The sequence below is a fragment of the Sebastes fasciatus genome, chromosome 4 (genome assembly GCF_043250625.1).
Source record: "Sebastes fasciatus isolate fSebFas1 chromosome 4, fSebFas1.pri, whole genome shotgun sequence".
NCBI lineage: Eukaryota > Metazoa > Chordata > Actinopteri > Perciformes > Sebastidae > Sebastes > Sebastes fasciatus.
This window is the reverse complement of record NC_133798.1, coordinates 34,252,451-34,270,218: the sequence shown is the minus strand read 5'-3', so window position 1 is coordinate 34,270,218 and position 17,768 is coordinate 34,252,451. Positions and strand designations below refer to the sequence as shown.

Here is a 17,768-nt window from a genome sequence, read left to right as displayed (position 1 = left end):
CATCTGTTTGAGACCTGGGTTTAGTAACAAAGGAGAAATACAGGTCAATAAAATCGCCCCTTTTGAACCTTTAAAGGGACTGTTTGTAACTTCTGACACGTAAAAATCAATCCGGGTCGGTGTCCCATGCGCACTTGCGTGTGGCTACGCTGTTCAGACTCAGACTCCAACACAAACTACACGGAAGCACCAAAACTGCAAAGTTCTATCTAGTGAAGCCCGTCTTGCTAAACAGTTTTGGACGCGGGGGGAGACTGTATCTTTGGTCTCCAGGGCCAAAGTCTTTGCTGTACTCCGATCCTCTGCCTGCCTGCTTCCCTTCACTCACACACCGCGCTAGTTCTCGCTATTTCGCTCCACTCTTACGTGCATGCGCGCAGACTACACACTGCAGAAGAGTTAGTTTAGTTCTGAGAATATCTAGTGAATTTACAGTGGACGTTTGTGCAGCTCCTCCAGACCAACAGAGGTTTCCCGTGTCTTGTGAAGTGACGGGGCTCCGCAGCGAGAAACGTTATCGTCTCCGACCAAAACTCCGGTGTCTCCCACCGGCCGCGGTCGGGAGGCTGAAGCAGGAAAAGCCAACACTAGGATCAGCAGTGATTCATGGAGAGACCTTCGTCTGGTCAGCTAACATTACTGCCAAGCAGGTGAAATATAGAGTGATATTGTGGTTTTAGCTGACATGTGTCGCCTCACTGTTTTGAGCTCGTTCATGTCTATGTAGAGCGAGCACAACGCAAGCCCGAGCAACAGGACGCTGACTTTCGTTGACTTAACGGCCACAGGTGTTGCTGTTAACAAGCAATTTCTGATTCTTACAAACAGTCCCTTTAAGGCTGTCATATGCAGCAATAAAATGTTGAAAGTCTGAAACAAAAGCCTTAAGTGGAGCTGTGTTATTGTTTTTATTTTAATGAATACTGTGCTAAAACAAAACAAAAAAACACCCTTTAACCTACTATGTTTAGCATTATAAGAGTACTAGTAATAGTTTCAATACTTAAAAACTACACCAAGCTGCAAACACGCAACCCTTTAAACATACGTCACAAACGGTCAGCCAATAGAAAACAAGTATCACAGACTTTAAAACTCGAGCAGCTCATACCAATGCTAAAATAGGGGTGTACCGTTTGGTTTGTTTTCGATTTTATGGTGTAAGTTACCGTACAAAACACTATATTCAAACAGATTTATTAAATAAGATGTGACATTATTTAATAAACCAAAATATTCCCCTTGGAGTCATTATTCTTTTTTATAGTCAAATATTGTTTTCTTTTTGAACACCTATATCGTAGACTTGAGCTCTTCCGGTGTCAAAGTTGACCGGCAGTGCTGTCATGTCTTTGTTGCCTCTCTTGTTACTCGGCATATGTTGTGAATAGAGCGGGATAGATGGGAAAATAACGGGTTATATGTACAGAAGAAATTAATTTAAAACTCACCCACAACAGGTACGTGTTAGTTTTTAAATACTGGTTAATTGTGTGCAGTTTATTTGCTATTAAACTCAGTGGAATCGAAGCCATTCATCCATGCTAATATTAGCTGAGCAGCTAGCTGTTGGCAAGGCAATAAGAAGGAGTCGACGCCACGCGTCATATCTTCAGGGGTTTGCGCATGCGCAGTAGAATCTGGCCTACTCTTGAGTCACACTACGCATGCGTTGTACCCCACAACGTGCCCTAGCCTCCTTTCTGTAGGCCTTGGCTGTTGAGCTAACATTAGCTGCACTTGTGGCACTGCTACAGAACTGCTTTTAATAATATAACATTCATATTATCACCCAGAATACGAAACATCTGTTATTGAAATGCGATGGTAACAAACACTTACCTTTATCTGCAAGCAGTGTAATCTAAAACTGGTATAAAATGGATAATTCATTTGGGGTTAGCTTGATAGTTAGCATAGCCATGGAAGAAGAGGAAGCTGCAGGTGTTGATGTGCAGAATCTGATGTTTATTTATTTATTCATTTATTTTATTTGCACATTTATGAAACTGCACAAAATCCAGTCAATGAAAAAAACAAAACAAGAAATGTGTCAAGAAGGAGAGGTCAAGAAGCCACCACAGGTTTATACAACAATAGTTAAACAACAACAAGAAGTACACAAAATGTGCAGAAAAACCTAACCAAACAGATAGTTTAGAGCTTTCTTCCTTTTTTGTTATTGTTTTTTTTTCTTCTCCTGGGGTTGTGGGGAGGTCCTTTGTATAAGTTGTTTACTCAAATTCAACACAATACTTCTCATTCAAGAGAATGTTTCTCTGGATGTTATTTATTTATTTATTTGCACATATAAAAAACTGCACAAAATCCAGTCAATGAAAAAAACAAACAAGAAATGTGTGAGGAGACGTCAAGAAGCCACAGGCTTCTAGAAAGGACCTCCCCACAACCCCAGGAGGAAAAAACTATAACAATAACAAAAAAGGAAGAAAGATCTAAACTAACATAATTTTAAAAATACAACAAAAGTTAAACAACAACAAGAACTACACAAAAACTGCAGAAAAACCTAACCAAACAGTGGAAAACAATCCAATAAAAACAATGAAATACATACAAAAAAACAGTATAGAAGAAAAGGAAATATATCTAAACATTTAAAAAAATAATTAGACATCATTAATTAAATGTGATGATAATTTCCTTTTAAAATGTTGTAAGGATAACGAGCTCTTGATAACGTGTATTTTGGTGTTCCATATTTGTACACCATGATATCTGAGGGTGTACTGTGTTTTGTTTTGTAAAAAGGAAGGTGAAGATGATTAACCTGTCTAGTATTATGTGAATTAATTAGATTTAAAGAAGTTGCTAAACGATGATGGTAAAGAAGAAGGCAAGAACATATATTTATATATAAACACACATATCTGATGAATATTTATGTCATAAACTGAAAGAATGTTCAGTTTCCTGAACAGTGGAGCAGAGGCCTCCTTAGAGTTTGTCAAAGATAAAAATAAAGTTTATAAAGATTGGAGGGGTATGGATTTGCTCAAACAATATTACCATAAATCAAATAGGGATAAATCATGGAATAATGTAAGGTTTATAAACAAAAAAACATTTATGAAACTTCTTAGTTTGCTGATGATTCCTAGTGACTTCACAGTTTCAGTATGTTTAGGATATCTACTGTTGTTATACTACTATTTCATAAAATAGGGCCTGCATAGATGTGTTTTATTGTGTAATGCGCCATCTAAGTTATCCCTTTTGTTGGTATTGTTTATGTCATGGTTTATCTTTTGTTGCTAACTCCACAGTTTGTGTACAATGCCCTGGCACATGCATTCAGTTTCATACACTGCCAGACTCTTAATATGATAAATCTCGTGTACCATCACCTAGCTATGTGTCCTCAATGTTGCATATTGATTTATTTAATAAAGTCAAACCACCCAAAAGATGGAGGACAAGCTGAATGGATTCCCTGTTGTCTCCCCGGAGTATCTTCAGCAGTGGTGAGTCTTCCTCCTCACCACAGTGTTGGCCATACATGAGTCCAGTTATATAACCTCTGAATGGCAAAGTGTGATGAAAAATGAAATGAAAGCATGTGTGCCCCCTTTTTGAGTTTACCATTGTTTTCATAATATGTCATTTGAGTTGTGCACCGTGAATGATGGATTTGCAGTGCTGTGTGTATTGTTTTGTTATAGCTCGATGGCATTGTACTTTGGTTTAATACAGGGAGAACAAAAGGGAAACATCGTGTTGGTGGAATGATCTTTTCCCTTAATATGATGTAAAGCTTTTCTACAGTCTCTTCGAGTCTCTAACCGTTGTTGACTGGGAACTAACAGTGTCGGTTTTCCATGTGGTGTGAAAATAAGTTGCACGAGTGATCTGTTTATTCTCCTTTTTGAATCATAAACATGCACACATTCCACATCTTCAGGACTGATATACACTCCAGTTATTCAGGTCCACCTAGCTAAAACTAATGTAAACGTATACAACAGACCTGCAATAAATTCTACCTTCATTGAGGTTATAATGTTCAGAAACAGTTATAAGCAGGTGTTGATTCAACATTATGGTTTTGAAGGATGTAGTTTGAGGGATGAAGAAGTGTTTTAAGTATATAGATCACTCTCATTCACACAAAGCTCCACAAACATCTCACTAAAATACATCCACCGAATACACTAACCTAATATTAGCCTCATAAAATAATCTGGTAAAGAACTCGGACCTGAGTTAAGTTGTCATAAAGGAACCTGTCTTTCATGATGATTAACTGACTAGGAGAGTGAATCATAATCCGGTTTATTGCCAAGTAGGTTTTCACATACAAGGACTTTGCTTTAGCATATTGGTGCATAATCACAAACATAGTGAGAGAAAAGTCAAGAAACATATAGAGTAGAAAAAATGACAATAAAATATGTACAATATATCTGTTTTAGAATGAAAGAGCTCGATAGTTTAGAAGTAGTAGTTATGTGCAGAAATGTGCAAAATATTGTCCAGCTGATGTGCAAAAGTTCACAGTATGAAGTATAAATAAAGATGTGTTATACTGTATGTGTTATCAGTTATGTTTATTAATATATCAAACTAAATTATGCATCACCACTGTGTAACATAGTATAGTTACATAACACACTGGTCTAACTCAGCTTTAACCCTGCAGCACACCCCGCTGCCATTTCACTTGTCGTATTAATACATCACTCTGTTTCTTTTTAAATTGTTCCTCTTCACAGGGTTCAGTCTGCACAGCAGTTTCAAGCTCTCCAGGCTCAATATTCAGGCTTGAACCACAACCACCAGTCTCACTACCCGGAGGGGCCGCCAGGAGAGCCAGCCATGGCACACATGGCTTATCCAGAACCCATGATGGATCAGCAGGAACCAGCCAAACTGGCAAAACGTACTATGATCCCCTTTGAGCACCCTCAATGTATATAGATCAGCTGGTTCTGGGTCAGATCCCAGATTTCTTAATTTACCATAAAGTGTTGCCTCAGTGTGCCAACAATAGGTCTGCACAGTTATACCTAAATGATAAGATCTGATGAATGTTTTATAATACTGCATGACATTAGCATGCTTGCTAGTAAACATACTTTTGAAGAAAATATTTCTGTAAGTTAGTGACAGCCTTGTCAATTATATTTGGCTTTTTGAAGTGATTTGTAGTCTTGTGGTTTGCATGAACTTTTGATATGCTTCGAGAAACTCCAAAAATTAAATTAAATGTATTAATGCACAGTAAGATATGTACGGAGTCTGTCTGCAAGGGCACGGTGAAAGTCTCAGACAGTTCTTTGTTTTGATATCACCTCTCTGAACTTTTCTTGTAGCCCCAGCCAAAAAGAGAGGCAGAGCAGCTCAACCCAAGGAGCCCAAGGCACCCAAACCACCAAAAGTCCCCAAGGCACCAAAGCCACCCAAGCCACCTAAGGACCCAAAGGCACCTAAAGCCAAACCCGGTCCTAAGCCCAAGAAGGCTGCTGAGGCTCAGGGAGATGGCAAGCAAGAGAAGATTGATGAGAGCTTCAAGAAGGTGAAGAGGAAATTTGACCGCTTCAAGGGAATGTCAGAGGAGGAAGTCATGACGAAAACTCTACCAGACCTGCTGGAATACAACCTGGACTATGTCATTGTAAGAATCCCTGTTCAACGGTTAAAGAGTGGAGCCAAACACTGTGCTATCATGGATGAATTTGGGTTTGTAAGCTTCAAAAACATGCACTGCTTTTTTTCCAGATTGGTATCAATCCAGGACTGATGGCAGCTTTCATTGGACGGTGGTTTCCAGGTCCTGGAAATCATTTTTGTAAGTGACCTGATAAGAATGATTTTGAGTTGTGTAGTAGTAAAATGGTTCATGTGCTGGTCTGCAAAAATGATCAGAGAAGTTTTATAGAAGAGTGTGTACTATCTTTTCAACCCAGTTTGAGTTTTAGACTTTAAGAGTGACGATATTTTTTGTGAAGTGAGGTTCAAATTAAAAACATGTATTGGCTAGAATTGATTTTTACCTCGCAGTATGCTGTTAACTTTTTGTTAGCCAGAAAGATGAATGACTGAGTAACTTTAACATTTCAGGGAAGTGCCTGTTTCTGTCTGGATTTACTGAGGAGCAACTCAACCATATGCATGACACCAGCCTGCCTGTCAAGTACAAAATGGGCTTCACCAACATGGTGGAAAGGGCGACGCCAGGGAGCAAAGACCTCTCGAGGTAGGCCTGTAGACTGTTGGACAAAAAAACATGTAAGACATATCAGTGGCATCGCTGATAGCTTTAATAGCTAGCTTTAAATGATGAAAATCTATATTTCGGGCAAACGGGGCATCCTGAGTTGTGCTGAAGTTGGATGAGCAAACAGGAATCATCGAGTTTGTTAGACAGATTTTCTGTTCGCTTTGTTGTAACGCTGTATTGTAACCATGTTTCTTTTGTTTTCATCTCAACAGTACAGAGTTGCGAGAAGGAGGCAAAATTCTTGTAGAGAAGCTGAAGAAGTTCAAACCTCTTATTGCTGTTTTTAATGGAAAATGTAAGCAATCTTCAACTACAGAGCTACAATGAAATGATTCGTTAAAGTGAATTAAAGTAGTAATATTCTGTTTTTTTCCCCGAAAGGCATCTATGAAATGTTCTGCAGAGAGATGTTTGGTAAAAAACCAAAGAAACTTGATTTTGGTTTGCAGCCACACAAGATCCCCGACTGTGACGTGGTGAGTACCCGACTGCTTCATTATCCTCAAATATTGATTAAAGCCTCATTTTTCTAATTAGCCTCTCAAAAATGAATTTATTTTCTATAGTTTTGGTTGACCCCAGAGACTAATGGTTCAAGTCTTATCTGTTAAGTAAAATGAATGCATCAGATCAGTACTTGTCGTACCGGTCGAAATCTGTATCGGCACCGAAAAAGTGACAGGAGCGCATTCTCAAAACCGTCAACGGCAGGACATCTAAAGTATTGATCTGAAAGTCATTTCCCCTCCACAGGCTCTGTATCTGATGCCTTCATCCAGCGCTCGCTGTGCTCAGTTCCCTCGCGCTCAGGACAAAGTCCACTTCTACATCAAACTGAGGGAGCTCAGAGATCAGCTGAAGGGTCTCCGAAAAGCCACAGAGATCGAGGAGATTGATTACAAATTTGACTTGAAATTGGCAAAGGGTAAGCACGGTCATGGATGAATGGACGCGTTGAATTAAAGTTATCCAATCTGTATTTAACCACAAAGTGGCATGGCAGTTAAAAAACTTTTTTTAAAGTGAAACCCCTTCTAGTGTATTAAAATACTGTATAAAGTCTAATAGGCATTAACAGTAGTAGCATCATTGGCTTGATACCTTATGCGTTTCAGTACATCCTGATATTAAAATCATGCCTTTTCTTCCCCCCCCACCCCATCAACAGAGGATGCCAAGAAGGCGGCGATAAAGGAGGAGCAGTACGATCCTGGTTATGAAGACGCCTACGGTGGAGTGTATGCAGAGAGAGGACCTGAAGGGGAAAATACTGAAAAGCAGACCAACGGTCACTGTACATTCTCAACTGCAGAAAACACAGGTAACACACAGTCACATTTTATTAAATCCATTTTAGGTTGTTGGAATTAAACAGCCATGGTAATGATGAGGGTGCTGCATGCTGATGTTGTATGTCCAGAGTCAGACACGAAACGTTTCTTGCTCAACTCTAGCTTTAAAACCGAGCCTGCTGCAACCTAAAAATTGCAAGTTGCGTTAATGCGTTAAAGAAATTAGTGGCGTAAAAACAAATGTGTTAACGCGTAACTATCATTTTAACAGCCCTAGAATAAACACAATAGACATCAGTTGTGTCACATTATCCTCAGCACAGGGCTTCAGTCTGTGTGTTGTCTGTCTTCAGAAGGAGCACAAGAGGCGACCACATCACAAGAACCAGAGGGCCAGCTCCCAGACGGACAGTGGATGACCCAGTCCTTCGCAGATCAGATCCCAGACATCAGCGGGGGACCAAAGGACGGCAGCGTATAAGGAAAAGACTTCTTTCGTCAGGTTTTAGATCGTTTTCCTTTTTTATTAGTGTCCGAGTGGATTATACACACACACATAGATGGACTTTTTTAGAGGTTTTGCAGAATCTTCTTTCTGCACTTTTCATTTTGTTTGTGGTTCTTGTATTCATGTATGATGATCATCTTCACGGCAGTCTTTTTAAATATGTGAAATCAGGGACTTGACAATGATGCTCGACTGCCCTGGGAGAAGGTCATGTATTTAAACGTTTGTGTTGCCTTCGTACTGTACTATACTGCACTGTGATGCAGTAAGTGTAAGCATTCACGTCTACTGTTTGACAGTAGATGAAACTCCAGATGGTCATTTTATAAGCTTGATTGATCAGTGTGAGCCTATAAGATCCTCTAATTGAGGATTGAGCTAGCATTAATGTTTTACATTCATGGTGCTATGAACTGACCACGATGCAAAGTGATCACTGGATGAAACCAGACTCAACATGTACAATAGAGATTCCACACGGAGGGAATTCCTGGCAAGCCTTTCAATATAATGTTACAGGTTATATTTTAATCTTTTATCATCACTTCTTTTTTGCTTTAGGAATTTTAGAATTATGTTTATGAAAATGTCATTCACAAGGAATTTTATGAAACAATTGTCCATTAAAATGTCTTGATGATGCTTTTTCTACATTATTGGATTACCTTTCAGTTATTCAACATGTCAAACAACCTTGTGGGTACACTTAAGAGTATAGTGAGGAAAACTGAAGTGTTTTATTTTGTAGAGAATATACAAGTAAATAAAACAACATAGAGGGAAATGACAAAGGTTGAGCACTAGATTATGAAACCTGTAACATGGTTTTGCGCCCCCCAAGATGCTTCAGCAGAAATAAATACAGATATTTGACCGTGTTAGACATATAACTTCAACATCTTATCTTATGACCAAACTACGTGACTTTTACATATCTTTAAATAGACACTTCGAATGTACATTTGAAAAGATTTACAGGATTTTCTTGCCTCTCCGGTCGAGCTTTCGCTGTGGGGTCGCAGGTTTCCACCTGGCACCACAGCAGCTGTGACTCCTCCGTCCTCCGCACGGCGATCGCCTCATTAACGTTATTTCCTTTATAGCTTTGGGTTCAAATAGACGCTTTTGCTTTTCATTTTGACACCAAATCCTCAAGCTCTAAGCCATCGTCTTTTCTGTCAACTCTCTCGTCCCATGTGTGTGACACTTTCACTTTGCAGCATCCGTCGTATGCATTAATAACACGCTTAGAATTTTACAAATTACACATTTTGTATTTGATGAATGTGGGAGCTGATACGCAAAAATTAACTAAATGGGTTTTATTTCTATAAAAACAAAAGCATCCAACACACTAGGCCTTTAGTTTCAGCCAAACCTTTCAGGTAAAGTCAGTTATGATATACCTGCTCTCCGGTCATGGGGCTGCAGTGAATCTTTCTGTTTCTGATCCTCCTCAATGAGGTCAGAGGTCAAAACCAGCTGCAGGTGAAGATTTCAGTGCCTCAAGAACTCTCCAGCAGCATTACGTAGGAGCTTGTTACTGCTCTGCCATACTACAGACAAAACCGTATCCTGCTATACCACAGACAAAACCATATTCTGCACTTGCAAGTCACATACTAGATAAATAAAGTTAAAAAATCTTCATATGAATACAAAAATCTTGCAATTCTTGTTTGTTATCGTACTAAACTCACATCATCTAATGAAAATGTTTCTGTAACAACAAAATTGTGAATTTGTAATACTATAGCAGTGATATTTTGTGAACTGAACCTGGAAAAAAGCCTTAAATGTAGTTTCATACAGTTAAATGAAAAACAAATATTGGCAATGAAGTGGCTGCATTAAGCAGATAACTCTGGAGACCAACATAGCTTTAGATTTCTTGTCAGCGCTTGAACAAATTCAGTCTCTGGAATGATTTCATAAATAAATATCAATGTAGCTACTCTATTTCTGATTGATCCAACATAAGCAATAAATATTATATTCCATCCATAAAAGGTTTTACATTTGAAAATTTTAAACAGTCTTTTTTTCTGCCTGGTTTATGGTTGATGAAGTGTCCGTTTACTTCTGTGGTTTAAAGTCGCCTTACCATATGCAGGTGTGTCGGGGGAGGGGAAGTTGGATGAACAGGTAGATGTAGAGGTGAGGGAAAAGTGGTCGAGGTTACCGTTGTTGTCCCAGTGAAGAGTTTTGTTGGAGTTTGTGGTGATTGTTGAGGTCAAAGTTTGAATGTTTTTGTCTCCTGTCTGGTTACTGAGGTCTGAGTTAGAGGACCTGCTGCTGCTGCTGCTGCAGGACTGCTTTTGAAATGCTCTGGAGAAAACAAAGATGACAAAAATTAGCATCTTAATAGGGCTTTTGCAATGATATTATCTATTTATAAAGTGTTGATAGTTTGGCAAAGACTTGTAAAGAATAACTAATAATTACCAAACCAATAGCATTGAAATAATTAATTTGATAATCTCAAGGTTAAAAAAAAGTTCAAAATATGATGTTTGCAAGTGCACTCACCTGTCGGGGTCGTCGCCTCCGCTGTTCCATGTCTGCCTGCAGAGATCTGCAGTCGATGTCGACAGTGATAAAATCATGCTGTTACAAAAAAATACCAATATGTAAGTATCCAAGTTCATTTTCCTAGTGCAGAAACAGTATTAAGTGACTGGATGATCAAACCACTTTACCTTTTGGTGAGTAGGAAGCTCAGCTCAATGGGCAGCAGTAGGAGGGTCAGCAGATACATGATCACTCTCACTGGAGGGAACTTAGTGAGCTCGGACCACCGAGTGTCGTCACCATGACTCTCCCTGCACGCCTCACACAGCACTAACACACACACAAATAATGTGTACGGTGATTGCAAATTATTCACCCCCCATCTCCTTAATTTAAAAGATTTTTTTATTTGGATTTTATGTAATGGACCTACACAAAATAGTCAAAATTGGTGAAGTGAAAAAAAAAATATTAAAAACCTGAAAAGTGGTGCATGTCCACCCCAAAGTGCTTTGCTCAAAGGTTTAGGGCAGGCAGGGCAATCATTATTCTCTTTTATATTTCCTTTTTGTTCCTCTAGACATTTGAACCAGGAACACGTTTGCTTTCAATAAACCAAAACCTTTAATTTAGTCGTACAGCTAATCCCTTTCTCTAACTTACAAACCTGTGACCTGCTTCCTTACCTTTCTTAAAGCCAGCTGGGAGGTTCTCTGTGACCTTCAGGCCCAGCCACCAGTGATCTTCCTGATGAGGGTTTGATCCATTCAACAGAGTCTTCTTGGACTCTGCTGCTTCCTTCACCAGCTCACAACAAACAGGTTGGACTGCGTCCGTCTCTGCCATCAAACTGGGGGGAAGACACTGTGTTCCAAGCAGATCTACAACAAACAGTTTACTATAATAGCATGTTTTAGTTGTAACTAGGAGGAGGATGGTGAAGGATGAAGGTGGAGGAGCTCACCTCTTTCTCTCAGGAAATGAAGAGCATCCACGTAGCCGTTGTGACAGATCTCAGCCAGCTTCTGTCAAAGACAAAAGTGGAAATCATGAAGGTTTCTTTGCTCTTCTTTTACAATACAGATAACTTTTAAACTGACTACATTGTATTTTCTCGGTGTGACAACGTAGAGAAGTAGAGATTTTTCCCCCCCAGGTAAAAAAAACATTTTTAAACTCCACTGTTTTAAAGGAGAAGCACCCACCTCAGGTGTGGGAGGGAGGAAGGACGTACAGATCCGATGCACGTTGCCGGTGTTGACCTGGATGCTCACATTGCCGTAGTTCACCTCAATGAAGTTGAAGGTACCCTCTCTGGGGCAGATGTCGCTCTCGCCGGAGAATGGGGCCATGGCGATGGTGTTTCTCTGCTCCATCAGAGGCATGTTGTTGCTCAGGGCTCCATCCATGTAGTGCTGAAGAGAAAGGAAGAGAAACGACTGGATGTAGATGACTGTCAAACTCAGTACCCTGCTGAGTGCATGTATGCATGTATTTCATGAACTGTATCTTTGTCTTTATATAAGAGGCGTGTGTAGTGTTACAATGGAAATGAATTACAACATGTAGTAAAGAGGTAACACTTTATAATAAGGGTACAAATCATGTACTTACACTTTTTTAAAACAACTCGTGTTGCACCCACTATGTTGTAAATCTGTCAAAAAATACCTTTGTGTCTATTCTCATAGAAATACAGAGCTATTTTTTTTTAGGCTGAGCAAATGCATGGCTCTGAAATAAACTTTTATAGAGGAGGAATCCAGCTAATTTGGTGCCATGTCAATTAATGTATGAAGTGCATTCCTTAACTGATGATATATTAAAGTGTGAACTAATCACATTAAGTCATAGTGACTTCATCATTTGTTAAAAGCGAGCGACATGAAATTCATGATACATCATGCATTAATTCATGCATTAAATCACTGCAATATGAGTCATGCATTACTTAGGTATATGATTTGTACCCTTATTATAAAGTGTTACCAGAAAATACACATTTGTTCAGTGCATTCAAGAAATTTTGTTGACTTCTTTTTTGGTGTGCTTTCCCCTCTACCTGTGTATTCTACCTCAATTATTGTTTTCCTACATTACTCTGAGTACCTTCTGCAACTCTTAAAGAAGGAGTGTGAACGTTTAGCTAAAACTTTAAAGTGTCGGTAAAGAGGAAAATAATAATAAAAAAAAAAAGAAAAAGCAATCTTTAGAGGTGAGAAAAAAGCTTGGGCCCCCTAACTTCAAATATCATGTCTTCTGGCTGCAATGCATTCTGGTCTATTGAGGCATACTGTCAGTGAAGAAACTGGTATCTACTTTTCTATAATGGTTGTGTCCCTGTATGACTGTTGAACATTGATGCAGAATGGCAGCTCTAAAAAAACACCCAGCTCTTTCATCACACCAAAAGTTTGTATAAAAATTATGTTTAAAGCTAAAAGAAAATATATTTCATACTCCATCGTAGCTGTCTTACAAGTATTTCTCAGGAGTAAAATTACCAAAAAAAGGGCCCAGATATGCTATTTGTTTCCCTTCTCCATGCGCCATGAAGTAGGTGAAGTTGTGCCATAAATCCCTACTCGGATTGTTTACTTAAAGCCCCTATTTATAGGCTTTAAAACATTCTGATTATAGGGGCTTTAACTAAAAGAACACAGTAAAACCATATTCATAACCATTTCCTTCTAATCCTCTCACAAAAACTTCACTTTCCAAATGTATGGAACTCACCACTCCACGGTATGAAGGTGGGATGAAACCACAGTAAACAGGGAAAAAGCAGCTGCACATCAGAGCCTGCAAAGATAGACAATGCAGAACAAAAACTTTAGATATCAGAATTACTATCAGAACAGATGCTGTGAAATCAGACCAGGCTGAAAAAACACCTGAATGAGCTCCTCCCTGCTGTCGAACTCTGACACCAGGACGTTCCTCCCATCAGCCAGTCTGGTGAGGGACACACAGAGCCTCCCAGAGGCCCGGAGGTGGGCGTCAGCTGGCAGCTTCACCAGCAGGGAGTCCCGAACCGTCCGCAGCAGACTGAAGGTCGGGTGGAAAACTCCCAGAGTGTGTTTTCTGGCGTCTTTCGCCACGTTCAACACATCAGCACAGAACTGCTCTGAGGAGGAAAATGTAGAGGAAGATAGTGATGAATTACAGCTGCATTTATTATGAAAGAATTAATAACATTTAACCTTTCAAACAATCAACTTTTGATATTTTCTTTAACAATTTTGTGATTATGTTGGATTTTTGATGTATTAAAGAAGCAAACGTTGTACCCCTGACTCACTGAGCTCCCTCTCTTGGAGCTAAATGCAAAATGCATGTTGTTGTTTCTTTATTGCTGTGAGTCATTTTTATCATGTCTACTTACAATTTAAGGTTGTTTCTACATTATCAAAATACCTGGAAAGTAATAATAAAATAGTCTATCTTATGTTGTTTTTTGTTATTGTGATATTACAGCCCGTTCTCATTGCCAGGGCGTCAAACACCAACGCTTTGTCACGGCCGTAGGCGTTAGATACCGACGCTTAAAGCTTCAGTAGTCAGTATATTTTTGGCATCATTGGGCAGAAATTCCATAATAACCTTTCAGCATATTGTAATTCAAGTGTTCTGAGAGATAACTAGACTTCTGCACCTCCACATGGCTCTGTTTTCAGGCTTTAGAAAATCTAGCCCGTGACGGGAGACTTTGACCAATCACAGGTCATTTCATTGAGAGAGCGTTCCTATTGGCTGTGCTCCGGTCATGTGACCAGAACTTGGCGTTCCTTCACCAGATTTCACAATGGCGGCAGCGTCACAAACTTTCTCATTTTACAGCTAAACCGTGCACTACAAGATGATTCTGAAAACATCTGAGGAGAGAAATAAGCATTAACGTAACATAATATTGATTCATATTTGATCAGCGCTGCCTAGTTTGACCATTTGGTCGGTGTTTGCGAGTGATTGACAGCCGGCTCTCATAGACAGCAGCTGGACAGCAGACCTCAGATCAGCTCTTACTGCTTGTTTTCCTCCGGTCTGTGAAATCTTGCAGATGCCATTAGGAGCACCGGAGGACGCAGAGGCACATGATTTTTTCCAGGTTACCTGTTTCATTTACTAATGTCACGATATAGCGACCGTTTTATAAAAATAATTTTTTTTTAATCATATTTGCTCCAATCTCGCCTACTTCAGCTTTAAGGCACCCTTTAGCGTCGGTATGAGACGCACCAGGTTTTCCATTCACTACAATGTAAAACCATCCGCGTCAGTATTAAACGCTCAGGGAAAGTGCTGTTGTGTCATAGTTTAAAGAGCGAAAGAGACACACATGGAGGAGAGGTGAATGGGTCCAACCAGGAGACCGCTGTTCATGTCCTGTGTGTCACGTTACAATCAGCTGTTCGTTCATGTCCCCGTTCATGTTTTCACTGTACAAACGTAGTTTTAAGCCCAACCATGTTGTTTTTTTCCTAAACCTTTTATTGCCTGAACCTAAGCATGTGTTTTTGTTTACTTGACAACATTAAGCATGTGTTTACTTCGACCGAAAAGAGTGACGCCGAGGGTTCCGACAAAGCGTCAGTATATGACGAGTTGGGATGAGAATGCGTTGGATATTATTTTATTGTTATTTTTATGTGTTTCTGAGTTAGTGAATGAGAGACAGTGAGTGTTTTCCCTCGCTGGGCCTCCCTTTGCTTTAAACTCCATGTGACCTCTGGAATTTGCTCTCACTACTGAATGAACTCTGCGTGTTAGTGAACCTGCCAAGTACAATGTTTATTCCAGTATCAATAACAGCTCTGAGATAACATATCCTTGACCTTTCTGAATGGTCAGGTACTACAGATAGTACTGGAAGAAAATGAAAACATGTAGTAAATGTGTTAGACAAATAAGCCTAAGTGGTGGATAACTAAAACTAGAACTAAACTATAAAACTGGACTAAAAACGAACAGGCTCTGTACAAGACAGGTCAGTCAGTTTATTTTACTTTTACTCTATAGGCACTGGTGTTAGTATTACTTCTTATGCACTTTATATTTTTACTCCTGTTTCTATTCTTATGTTGTTTTCTATCTTAGCTCACTTATTTTACTACATTTATCTTATGCTATTCTATTCTGTACTGGTATTAATATAACTTCTTATACACTTTATATTTATTACTCTGTTGTGTTTTTTATTCTTATGTTGCAATCTCGGGCAATATAATTTCCTTCGGGATTATATGTCTTATCTTTTTTTATAACAAAACAACCTTACTATCATATTACTTTGACAATGTTTGATTTTTTTGATTTTTTTAAACACAGAGCTTTTATTTGTTCTTTGATGTGATCATTATCCAGATCCATATTGCCACACTGTCAATAAAGAGCTAAGAAATAACTGAAACCCATTGAGAAATAACATGATAAAGAAATTACTTATTTACTTGCAAAGATGGGGTCAAATTTGGTTTATTTTAGACCAGTCCTGTCACAATATCAGATTTTCACTACATGATTATTGTGACCAAAGAATTCATGATAAGGATTTCATCGAAATATCTATAAATAATAATAAAAAAATGTTATCAGTCAAATTCATCTTTGTTTATTGTGTGTTTTGTCTCTTATTTGGCAAACAAATACAAGTATAGGACGGTGGAGAGTCTGTAACCATTACTGTATAGCTATACAAAAGGTGCTGGATTATTTACACAATGAGATCATATGTATATTATTAACACAATATCAATATTTGTCAATACCGTTATAACGCGACTCCTCATTTTAGACAAATATAAAGAGAGGATTTCATTACATAATAGAGTAAGGTAAAGGGCCATAAGCTGTAACCTCAAAGCATTAGTTATATACCCAATAAAAGTCATCGACCATGATGATTTAAAGTCTGTAATGTTCAGTGAACTTACCGATGGGAAGCCCAACGGCCAGAGCTGCAGCCACGAGACACCCAGATGAAGCTCCACAGATCTTGGAGGCTCCGTGAACCAGCTGTGGGACTCGCTCCAGGATGCAGCTCAACGCTCCCAGGTAGTAAATACTCCTGAACCCACAGCCTGCAAAAGAGATGTTCCACTCCTCGTCCCAGTTAAACATCTTCTCTGAGGTTTCCATCAACTCAAAACCACATCTCTGTCGTCTCTTCAATCATCCATCAGCTGGTCCTTTTTGGAATTCCCTTTTCAATATTGCACTAAGATGCACACATTGTCTTCTTATCTCCACAACATTCACAGGTGAAATGGGGGCAGTGTTTCCGTTGGCTGTGGTATTGCGCAACTTACTAGGCTCAGATGTCAAATGTTTCAAAATAGTAAACAGGCTGGAGTCACTTCACTTACGAAAGTGTAATTGGGCCAGCTGCATGACATGTGATCCTGTTTTATATAACTTGTTTTCCATAACCAGTACTGTACTATTTACACTACAGGAGGGTGAAACGAGGTCAAGGGGGAACAACAATCTCATTCAGGGGGATTACTCCAAATGTACATTCCAGCTTTTGACTTGTTGCACATCATCATACAGAGAGAAATAGGTTTAAAAAGCTGTATATGAAGCAACTAACCATATTAAAACAATTAATAACATTAACATTAATATAATCAATGGATTATCATTATTTCTAGATCCTGCTGCTTTTATGTTTGTTTGTTCGTAGGATGATTATGGAGGACTACATGTGATAACAGATAAACTGTGAATGGTGCATCATAATATATCAGTAGAAGATGATAAATATATCATTAAAAATAAATGAATTAAATGTATACATTATATTTATAACCTGGTGCTGTTTTAACTTTGTTCCAGTGGTGACTAATTAGAAGTTTAGTTGTTCCATCTTTCTGAAAAACTGAAATATGTTCCTGTGGTTTTCTGTCCGTACTGTACTCTGTAGTATTATTTGAAGACCTCAATATTATAGGTATTTTGTTGGCATTCAGTAACCATAAGTCCTTTTGTCTTAACCATCAATGCGCTATCAAAGCCTCACAGGAGATGAAGTTCTTGAATGCTAAAACAATTTTTGTTTTATCTTTGTTAAAATGAAGTGCTACTCAAATTCTACAATCCAATAAAGAAGAATATACTGACTAAGCTTTAAAGCTGCATTAATAGATTGGGTACTACCACATATTTTACACACAGTATAATGATTTATTGTTGATATAAAATCATGGATTACTAC

The 17,768-nt window shown here is 38.8% G+C and overlaps 2 protein-coding genes across 4 annotated transcripts; one reads left to right on the top strand and one right to left on the bottom strand.

Moving 5' to 3' along the window:
- Nucleotides 1-1,328: 1,328 nt before the first annotated feature.
- Nucleotides 1,329-8,683, top strand: LOC141766716 (G/T mismatch-specific thymine DNA glycosylase-like). Of its 2 annotated transcripts, XM_074633811.1 has the most exons (11): nt 1,329-1,460; nt 3,414-3,485; nt 4,734-4,900; nt 5,334-5,635; nt 5,740-5,809; nt 6,082-6,217; nt 6,454-6,536; nt 6,623-6,717; nt 6,995-7,166; nt 7,410-7,562; nt 7,887-8,683. In XM_074633811.1, the coding sequence occupies exons 2-11, from the start codon at nt 3,430-3,432 to the stop codon at nt 8,012-8,014; spliced, it is 1,362 nt and encodes a 453-aa protein (XP_074489912.1). In that variant the 5' UTR covers nt 1,329-1,460; nt 3,414-3,429; the 3' UTR covers nt 8,015-8,683. The 2 variants fall into 2 exon arrangements, with proteins under 2 accessions (XP_074489912.1, XP_074489913.1); XM_074633812.1 differs by lacking the exon at nt 3,414-3,485.
- On the bottom strand, nt 6,082-16,918 carry LOC141766715 (patatin-like phospholipase domain-containing protein 2). Of its 2 annotated transcripts, none has more exons than XM_074633810.1 (9): nt 16,486-16,918; nt 13,447-13,679; nt 13,289-13,354; nt 11,758-11,967; nt 11,517-11,574; nt 11,239-11,433; nt 10,741-10,882; nt 10,571-10,648; nt 6,082-10,369 (listed from the first exon to the last, which is right to left on the bottom strand). In XM_074633810.1, exons 1-9 carry the CDS (start codon nt 16,688-16,690, stop codon nt 10,096-10,098), a joined length of 1,461 nt encoding a protein of 486 aa, XP_074489911.1. In that variant the 5' UTR covers nt 16,691-16,918; the 3' UTR covers nt 6,082-10,095. The 2 variants fall into 2 exon arrangements, with proteins under 2 accessions (XP_074489911.1, XP_074489910.1); XM_074633809.1 differs by having other exon boundaries at nt 11,517-11,577; nt 16,486-16,916.
- Nucleotides 16,919-17,768: the final 850 nt, after the last annotated feature.

Excerpts from the sequence above, each read along its gene's own strand:
- LOC141766716 (XM_074633811.1), top strand. The coding sequence starts at position 3,430 with ATGGAGGACAAGCTGAATGGATTCCCTGTTGTCTCCCCGGAGTATCTT. Across the intron at positions 5,810-6,081 it reads AGGTCCTGGAAATCATTTTT|GGAAGTGCCTGTTTCTGTCT; the intron begins GTAAGTGACCTG and ends TTAACATTTCAG. Across the intron at positions 6,718-6,994 it reads AGATCCCCGACTGTGACGTG|GCTCTGTATCTGATGCCTTC; the intron begins GTGAGTACCCGA and ends TCCCCTCCACAG.
- LOC141766715 (XM_074633809.1), bottom strand. The coding sequence starts at position 16,690 with ATGGAAACCTCAGAGAAGATGTTTAACTGGGACGAGGAGTGGAACATC. Across the intron at positions 13,680-16,485 it reads GGCCGTTGGGCTTCCCATCG|AGCAGTTCTGTGCTGATGTG; the intron begins GTAAGTTCACTG and ends TTTCCTCCTCAG. Across the intron at positions 11,968-13,288 it reads CACCTTCATACCGTGGAGTG|CACTACATGGATGGAGCCCT; the intron begins GTGAGTTCCATA and ends CTTTCTCTTCAG.